The sequence below is a fragment of the Triticum dicoccoides genome, chromosome 3A (genome assembly GCF_002162155.2).
Source record: "Triticum dicoccoides isolate Atlit2015 ecotype Zavitan chromosome 3A, WEW_v2.0, whole genome shotgun sequence".
NCBI classification, from domain to species: Eukaryota; Viridiplantae; Streptophyta; class Magnoliopsida; order Poales; family Poaceae; genus Triticum; species Triticum dicoccoides.
This window is the reverse complement of record NC_041384.1, coordinates 724431830-724441725: the sequence shown is the minus strand read 5'-3', so window position 1 is coordinate 724441725 and position 9896 is coordinate 724431830. Positions and strand designations below refer to the sequence as shown.

Here is a 9896-nt window from a genome sequence, read left to right as displayed (position 1 = left end):
TCAACAACATTTTTCTCTCCTTGGTTAAAGTTACCATGGTGTTTGTACATAAGTTATTGTGTATGTGGTTCGTATATTATCGGGTTATTTTCGCATAAGTTACCAGGGGTATATTTTTCAAACAACTTTTTTTCCTCCTTGGTAAAAGTTACCGAGATGTTCCTACGTAAGTTATCGGATATGTGGTTTGTACATTACCGTGCTATTTTCACATAAGTCATCGGGGCTATGTTTTTCAACTACTATTCTCCCCCTTGATCAAAGTTACCACGGTGTTTCTACGTATATTGTCGGGAATGCGGTTCGCACATTATTGTGCTATTTTCACATAAGTTTTCAGTGGTATTTTGTCAATAATATTTTCCCCTCTTTGGTCAAAGTTATGCGTAAAGTATTGGGTATGTAGTTCATATATTGTTGTTTTTACATAAGTTACAGGGGCATGTTTCAACAAATTTTTTTGCTCGGGTTCAAATTATCATGGTGTTTTCACCAAGTTCTCAGATTTGCGATGTGTATATTATCATGATATTTAAACTTGATTTACCATGTGTATATTTTCAAAAAAAAAAAATCTTACCATGGTGTTTCGTACCTAAGTTATCATGTCTGTGATACGTATATCCTCATGCTATTTACACAAATTTTACCGGGTATCTTTTCAACAATTCTCTTCCCCATGACGAAAGTTACCACAGTGTTTGTACCTAAGTTATCTGGTATGTGGTGCATATATTATCATGCTACTTACAAAGAATTTACAATGTGTATGTTTTTAACAAATTTTTTCTCGGGTCCAAAAATACCGCGGCGTTTGCACCTACATTATCAGGTCTACGGTGTGCATATTACCATGTTATTTACACAAAAGTTACTGTTGTGTACTTTTTCAACAAATACAACAGAATATGGACATGGTTAATATGGGCAACATATGTTCATGGCACCTTAAGCAGAAATGAATAAAATGCAATTTTGCTTGTTTAGAATGTCATGCTAAGATGCTAACCCTGGTTAAGTACTCTCACAACAAAGATTATGATGTAAACATGTTACTTTATAGAAGGCTTATGCAGGTTCTGCATATGTACTAGATGAAAAATGTCACCATCCAACATTGGATGGTTCTCTGAACTAGCAGCAGGATGGTATGAGAAGGCCACATCCAGAATAGAGGTTGGACTTTCATTTTCTTGTTCACAACATAAATTTAATTCACTATATAAACTATGAGCTAATCATGTGCACGTCGAAGACAATCAAAATTGTTGAGTATCGTATGGATGACTAAACTGAATCATGTCCAGATGTATGGAAGAAACCATACTCAATCAGACGGAACTACAAACTTTGGGAAAAAGAACAATGGCAAATAATCTTGATCACAGTCTGTTCTACCAAGGCAGATTAGCAATAGATCATAATAATGTGGTTATGCCACTGATACATGTGCTACATCCGTGCATGTATCAATCATTTTTGCACACCAGGATCGAGGCACATTTAGGCGGCTTATTCTCTACTAGTACATCAGAATTCAGAAAAGTCCACCCGTAAAAAAAATCAGAAAAGTCACCTACCTAGAATCTATACCTTACGGTTGATGCACTGGAGGGTTGCAGACAGCGCCCGGGCCTATCAGTCCATGAAGGTGATGTCTAGCTTCCGCACCTACACCTTCAGACTACTGCTGATATTGTATGGGATGAGCAAGACAAGGACGAGCTTGGACGTATGTAGGAGGAGTCTGCTCGCTGATCTCAAAGAAACAAGCAGGACAAGAATGAGCACAGATGGGAACCTAGACAAGGACGAGCTCGGAGGTCAGCTCGACGGGGAAAGCGGCCAAGCCGGCGGCGTATGAGCAGAGGTGAGGTTGAGGGCGAGCAGCGGAGTTGAGATCAGATCGAATTACTGGGCGTTGATGGCAAGGTCGACCGGGAGGACCGGCCCGGCCGGCGGTCGGCTCGAGGACGAGCCACGGGATTGAGGTGGACGAATGCAGAGTATTGGTGAGTGGCGACTGCGGCGAACAAGAGTTTCCATCTTATCGCGGCATGGTGCACGACTTTGATCAAGCGAATCGGTACGCTGGGTTCACTTAGCGGTGGCATACATGCGTAAATACGTACATCTCAACACCATCTTCTGTGTTTCCAGCGCCTGAGTGGTGAGATCGCGACCTCGGCATCTACAAACAGACGGCATCCAAGTGGGTTGGCAGTTTTGCAAAAACGATTTGGGTTGCCACATACATATTTCATTATAATTAAGATAACGTTGAGTTCCCGTTCGTACTCTAATGCAGAGGCCGGCCGGAAGGGAGATGATAACGAAAGTTCCCTTAAAAAAAGAAGTTATTTCAAGATGTATATAGCAATAGCAACAACAGTCCGAAATTCAGAATTGGAATGAGAATGAAACATGGATCGATGCAACGCGCGAGTGCACCGACGCCCGAACGTGGTGCTGGTCCATTCAGATATTCTTGTTGCGACAGAGGAAAACGCTTTTGCATCCATGGTCGGTGTACGGCTGTCCGTGAGCCCCGCACTGACCGTGGCAGGCTGGCCCTTTGCTGTCCAGGGCTCCATAGCCGAGGTTTCCTTGGCCGGCGAGGACGCGGCGGTGCACCTCGTGCTCCAGGTCCACCGCCACGCCGTCCTCCAGCCTCATCGACGACCACGACAACGGCGTTGGCATCAGCTGCCGCGCCACCGCCGCCACGTCGATGCTGGCGGTGCCGCCGGCGAACGCCGCCGCAGCCCGCGTCGTGCCCGGGCCAGCGAGCACAAGCGCGAGGATTGCGAGTGAGATGCACACCTTTCTGTCCATGGTAGTGGCTAGCTGTGGAGGAGAGTCTTGCAAATCTCACTACGAGCAGCACTGCAGGCGTATAGTGGATCAACGGTCGGTACTGGGCACCTCTCATGGCCCCCGTTTTTGTATAGGACAATATCGATATGTCTCTGCCTCAGTCTTCCCTTTTTTTTTCTTTTACTTTTTTTGACTTTTTTTGCGGGTATCTCCCTCAGTCTTCCAAAATGCAAGAGATTTTGTGCTCCCGTTCCCATGCATGCATGTGGGTGATGTCGGCACGCAAACGAGGTACTCTCTTCGTTTTTATTTAGTCTGTGTATTAGCTTTAGTCAAAGTCAAGCTTTGTAAACTTTGACCAAATTTATAAACAAAAATATTAACATATACAATATCAAATCAACATCATTAGATTTATTATTAAATGTACTTTCACATCATATAGATTTGTTATGATAAATGTTTATACTTTTTTCTATAAACTTGGTCAAACTTTACAAAGTTTGACTTTAATCAACTCTAATATGCAGAGAAAATAAAAACGGAGGAAGTACTATGAGACGGACGCCCCGTGTCCGGAGCCAAGCAGAAACAGATCCTGACGCGTATTTTTGTCGGGAAAGAAGATGGCACATGCTGCTTGGAACATTCTGTGAGTGCGACTACGCGTCTGACAAACTGATTCTCCAGACGCAAAAGCTACAAAGAGTAATGCTACATCCACGGGCTTGTTACGTACGTGTTACAGGGCTTACCATGTTTTAATTGGAGAGAAGAGGAAAGGGGGCTTACCATGTCAAGTGGTGCGCTCTCAATCCATCAAAAAATGACCTTTAAAGGGCTCGTGCAAGGGGTACTTCTCAGTTAGTTGCTCTCTGTTTCCGTTTCTTTGTTTTAGAAAAAAAATTAAGATTGTTGGGCATGGCACTTCAAAAAGAATTGTACGTTCACAGTCCGATCCACGTATAAAATGTTGGTGGCATGGCTAGAGGAAAGAGCTGGCTCTTAGAACCTAGCACATGATGAATCATCTTCGAAATCTCTATGGAGTACTCAGGTGCGGGAAGATAAGGATGTTTCTTTGAAGGCTTGCCAGACCTTCGTTGCCCACACAAGATGTTCGTTGCCATCGCAAGATGGTTGACAAGGTGGCTTGCAGATTATGTGGAGTGGAGGACTCATGGCGGCACTTGTTAATAGAATGCTCAATGGCACGAAGCGTTTGGGCTCTTGTTGATGATGAGCTTTTGGAGCATATGATAGCGATGACTAAACCCAGTGCCAAACAATGGTTGTTCACAATGATATAATCTATTTCACACGACGCCTTTGTCCGTTTGTGGGTGACATTATGGGTGATATGGTGGGCAAGGAGGAAAGGGGATACATGTGGGGGTCTTCCAAAGCTAACATGTTTGTCAGATGTTTTATCTCTGAGCTTGGACAAATAACTAAGAAGGCCGCCACTGGACACCCCAGAGGATCTGGTATGAACGCTTGTGCTCCCATCATCGCACCACCTCATGGTTGTGAAAAAATTCAAGTGGACGTTGGGCTTGCATGTTCAAGGATTGGAGGAGTTGCAACTATTGTGTGCCAAGATCATCTAGGCAACTATTTAGGCTCCTCTTCACTGGTTGTCCATGGAGTTTGGGAAGTTGCAACACTCAAAACAGTTGCATGTAGGGAAGCCCTATGTCTAGCAGAAGATCTTATGCTTCATGAGGTGTTGGTAGTGACTGATTCGAAACAGGTGGTCAACCATATAATCAATGGTAGCTGTAGGCTTTATGGACAGATTATAGCTGAGATCAAGCAAAGAACACAGGAGTTCAGGTGCATCTTTCGCTACGAGGGAAGTGTCGTGGTTCTAACTCTGAGAGTGATGTAGGGGTGTGTGTATGGAGAGGCTAGATCTCAGCTATTGGGAAGTTGTAAACACACGAGGATTACGAGTTCGGGCCCTTCTCGGAGGAAGTAACAGCCCTACGTCTCGGTGCCCGGAGGCGGTCGATTGGATTACGTGTGTATGAATAACAGGGGTGCGAACCCTTCATACTGAGGAAGGGGTGGCTTATGTAGAGTTCGCCGGTCCTCTCCTGCCCTCAGTAATGCAGGGTTTAAGGTACATTTAAGGTTGGGCGTTACTGGTAACGCCCCTGATAAAGTGCCATAATGACCATAAAGACTACTTAATAGCCGATCGTTTGCCTGCGGAGTGACTTTAAGCCTCCTGGCAGTCAAGTGGTTGGCTTCATGGTCGAGTGATAGCTTCTTGGTCGAGTGTCTTGAACCCATCGAGTGGGATACCTTCAAGTCGATTGAAAGGTGACTTCTTCTAGGGATGTCCTTGGGTAGGGCTCTTTTGGATAGGTCCGTGCCCCTACCCTAGGTACATAGCTTCATCATTAGCCCCCGAATGGATCGAGGTTAGAGTGGGGAAAGAGTTGGGGATCTTTCCAACTAGTTCTTCGGGCTACATGAGTGCCTTGTTTTGGGTCAATCGTCACGGATGATGTCATCAACCTCTTTCAGTCGCCTTGATCCATTCCAGGCCTTTCCTCGAGTGAATTTCTTTACTTGTGAAATACCGAGTGTCGGCGCGAGCGGGGTCTTCTGTTTTGACAAGTTGTTCTGTAGCCCGCGGATGTCGCGGGATTCGGATTTCGGGAAGCGCGCGGGACGGGAGCGGCCGCAGTAATCGGAAGCGATAAAGCGGAAGCTCCTCGATTGCCGCGCCACCTTTTCGCCACGTACTGCGCGCGCGTCTGCTGCGGGATTTGACTGGATAGCCTGGGCCTACCAGTCAGCCACTCGGGAGCGGCCTCTTATAAGTCGCCGGCTCGGGGTTTCCAAACAGTGTGCTTTCTTCTTCCTCTCTCCCTTCGCAAGTTCCTCCGCCACCTCCGCTCTCACCTTAGCGCCGCAGACCCGTGCAAGATTTGCCGGCGACGATGGCGAAGGACAAGACATCCGCTCTGGAGCGCGCGAAGAAGGCGGCGGCGCAGGGAAAGGGGAAGAGGTCTGCTCGGGCCGGATCCTCCTCAAGGTCTGCTCTGCCCCGAGGCTGGATCCAGGGCGATTGGATGCCGTCGGTGATCCGGCAAGAAGATCTCGATGACATGGTCGAGGGGGGAGTCATTCCCCACGAAGCTGCGCGTCTCCCGGGGAGAGAGATCGAACCTCAACCCCGCGACGGTGAGTGCGTGCTCCTAGCCACCCATGTCGACCGCGGGTTTCTCTGCCGCCCCACCCTTTTTTCCGGAGCTTCCTGAACTTCTTCGGAGCGCAGCTCCACCACTTCACTCCCAACTCCATCGTATACCTTGCTGCTTTCATCTCCATGTGTGAGGGTTTCTTGGGTTGTCGCCCCCATTGGGGACTCTTCAAGCACATCTTTACCTGCCGTTCCCAATCGGTCAAGAAGGCCAAGTCGAGTGACGAAAGGACGCAGGTGATCCAGCTGTGCGGGGGCCTGGCGATCCAGACGAGGGGAAAGAGTTGTTTTCCATCTATCACTTTTCCGGAGTCGGTTCGCGGTTGGCAGGCGACCTGGTTCTACTGTCAAGACCAGGCGGCCCCAGGACAGTCGACTGGTCTTCCCCCTTTCTCTCTCGACTGAGCTGAAAAACCTGCTTCTCTGAAAGTGGCGCCGGAGGAAAAGGCCCAAGTCAAAGTGCTGGCTGGTCGAGTGGTTGAGCTTGTCCATGAGGGCGTGACTGGTATGGACTTGCTGGAGGTCTTCCTCAGGAGGCGCATCCAACCGCTCCAGGCTCGTGACCACCCGATGTGGCTGTACTCGGGTCTCGACGACACCACTCGGGTCCACCCGGAGGAGGTCACTGACGAGATGCTGGAGGGGTGGCTGTCGAGCATCACGGGGAACAAAGACAACCCCCGAGGAGCCAGGAAGGTTGTTCCATTTGACAAGTCATATGAAGTGGATCAGGTCTGACTTTATGCTCCCGACTGAGATCTTGTTTTCTTCATTGGTCTTCTTTGAGTAGGTCGATTGACCTTCGTCTTGTCTGTTGTTTTCCAGGCGACTACCGAGATGTACTCGACGCCCAACGGGGCACAGGAGCCAACTGAAGAAGGGGAGGCGAGCGGAGGTGAGACTGGAGATGACCAAGGCGAGTGGGAGTCCGACGGTGAAGGAGAGGGAGAGGACAACGTCGACTCCAGAGAAGAGGAGGAGGAGGAGGTTGAACCCCCCCCCCCACCCGAAGGGGCGATCCAAGCTCACACACGATCCAGCGCGGGAACGTGGCAAGGCGACTGCTCCCGTTGGGCAGTCGTCGAAATGCCCTCGGGCCTCTTCTCCTACGCCGATTGGGAAGCCTCCCAAGCACCCACGCGCGACGCCGTCCAAGCCGCCCAAGGCTCTGCCCAAGATGAAGATGGTTGTCCCTACCATTTCCGGGTAATAACAAAACTTGCTTTCCTTTGTCGACCGTGGACAGACCCTTGGTCGATTCATTGAGCCAACTGACTGACTTTCGAGATTTGCAGCGCTGCTACTTCTGATATCTCCGCCAAGGACGACGACCAAGAGATGGAGGATTCTGTTACCTCCAACCCTGGTACGATTACTGACGTTCCGCTTTGAGTCGACTGAACATTTATTGCAACTCAAGTCGATTGAGCGTTTTCCTTGTAGCTCCTCCTCATGTTATCGACCTCCCGGGTGACGACGACAACGAACCGCTGAGAGTGAGGAGGAACAAGAGGGCGTCGGCTGACAAGACCCCCCAATCCGCTCCGGCGTCTGAGGCCGTAGCTCGGGATGGTGGTGACACCACTCGGGCTTCTGTGACTTTCGCCATTCCTCTGACGAGTGTGCGGCCCTCGACGTCGACTGCGGATCCGTCTTCGCTTTTTGCCGCATACCCCGTCCCTGAGGACCAAGCGGCTGCTACAAAATAGGCTATACGCCAGGCGGATCATGATGGAGCAAGTGAAGGTGGCTCGGGAGGCCAGCCAAGCAGCTTACGACGCAAGTTCGGCTCTTAAGAGTAACGTCCAGGTCAGTCGACTCAACACTTGGTCTGTTCATGATATGCTGTTTGAAGAACCTCTTTTCCGAAGATCTTTGTATCTGTACACCCACTGGGTGTGTTTTACAGTGGAGGCACGCTGAGTGCATCTATTGGGTGTAGTCCCCGAGACTACGGTGGACTCCTGGCAGTCGACTGTAGTCTTTATATTGTGTTGATGTAGCTGTATTTCTTCACTCGGTCTGGTCAGGCCATGTCGAATGGGACTGTATCCGGTCGACTGCGGGCAGTCTACTTTTTTTTTACAGTGGGGGCACGCTGAGTGCACCCACTGGGTGTAGTCCCCGAGACTACTGTCGAATGTTCTTGATTCGGCTGTAGTCTTAGAAACGTCATCATTGTCTCTTAGTTGCTCGGAAGCAACTTGTCTTGGACGTCTGTCGACTGATTTTTCTTTTTACAGAAATCTTGCGAACTTGTAGCTCGCTATACTGAGCTGGAGAATCAGCAGATCCAGCTCAACCTTAACTTGAAGCTTGCTTAGGAGAATTTGAAGAAGGCGCAGGAAGAAGCAAAAGGTATGGCTGGTGAGGTTCTCCATTCTTGACGAGTGGCTTTTCTTTCTTGTCCATTCTTGATGTTGATTTCACTCGACGCACCGCAGATAAACTGGAGGAAGCTCTGAAGAAGAAGGATCAAGATCTTGCAGAGGCACAGAAGGAGGTCTTGAACAAAGCGAGGCTTGCTGAAGAGAAACCGGCTTCGGTCGGAGCTCTTGAGCAGGAGAACTCCAGGCTGAAAACTGCTCTCGAGGTAGCTAATCGAGAGGTCAGCCGACTGAAGAACGACAACGTGGCTCTTCGCGACAAGGCGAGTGAGCTGGTGGGGAAGAGGAACGATCTCGAGGCTTATCTCGGTGGACTCGCCAAGAAGCTATTTGTCATGCTCGAAGGTAATTACTCCGACCTGACTGTCTTGTAGTTACCAAGCCTGTGTAGGGCCACTGTCTTACTCTTCAATCGTGTTTGCAGAATTCTGTCAGAACTTTGAAGAGGAGACCAGTCGAGTGGAGCCAGGCTTGGACCCTGCTAACTCTCTTGTGAAGGACGAGGCTGCAGTGAACGTGCTCCGTCTGGAGTCTCATATTGCCAGCGTGGTTGACTATCTGGCTCGGCTGAAAGTTGCGATGTCGCGGATCGACACATCGCTCTGGCCTGGGACGACGCTTCAGAATGACCTCGAGTCTCTGATGGCTCGACTGAATGAAGTCCCGGGTCGAGTGGCGGAATGGAAGAAATCTTCTGCTAGATGTGGTGCTGATGTCGCTCTGTTTCTGGTCCGCGTCCATTGCAAGGAGGCGCGAGAGGAAAAGCTGGCCGCCATCCAAGTTGCCAATACCAGGAAGCACAACTTTCAAGACTTCATGGAGACTTTCATCGCCGCTGCCACTCGTATTGCAGACGGGATCGACTTGGACGAGTTCGTCGCCCCTTCCAGTCCTCCTCCTGAGGAATGAAAAACTTCTATGCTTCACTTTTTAAATTTGCCTCGGAATGCCGAGTGGATTTGTAACCGTTAAACTCTGACGAGCCGAGGGCTCGAGTACTTTGATCTGAGGTCTGGGACCTTTAGGCTTTATCTGAACTTGATTTCTCGTTGAATATCTTCATGGTTTGATCCGTCGAGTGGAACTCAATCTTCACTCGGAATAACTTTGTATTTGTGGCGTAACTCCTTGCGGATTGGGTTGTGTCCTGTACTTAGGTGAGCGCTGGGCTGCAGCTAAGCCCCCGAGTGGGAGGTTTGCTCTCACTCAGTAGGATTTTTGAACACTTAGGCGAGCACTGGGCTGCAGCTAAGTCCCCGAGTGGGAGGTTTGCTCGCCACTCGGTAGGATTTTTAAACACTTAGGCGAGCACTGGGCTGCAGCTAAGCTCCCGAGTGGGAGGATTGCTCTCCACTCGGTAGGGATTTTTCAAACTTAGGCGAGTGCCTGACTGTAGCTAAGTCTCTAGGTGGGAGACTTAGGCGAGTACTGGACTGCAGCTAAGCCCCCAAGTGGGAGGATTGCTCTCCACTCGG

General features: G+C 49.3%; 1 protein-coding gene across 1 annotated transcript; it reads right to left on the bottom strand.

The window, feature by feature from the left end:
- Positions 1–2399: 2399 nt before the first annotated feature.
- On the bottom strand, positions 2400–2835 carry LOC119273490. The gene has a single exon (XM_037554635.1). The coding sequence runs from the start codon at positions 2833–2835 to the stop codon at positions 2479–2481; it is 357 nt and encodes a 118-aa protein (XP_037410532.1). The 3' UTR covers positions 2400–2478.
- Between the last annotated feature and the right edge of the window lie 7061 nt (positions 2836–9896).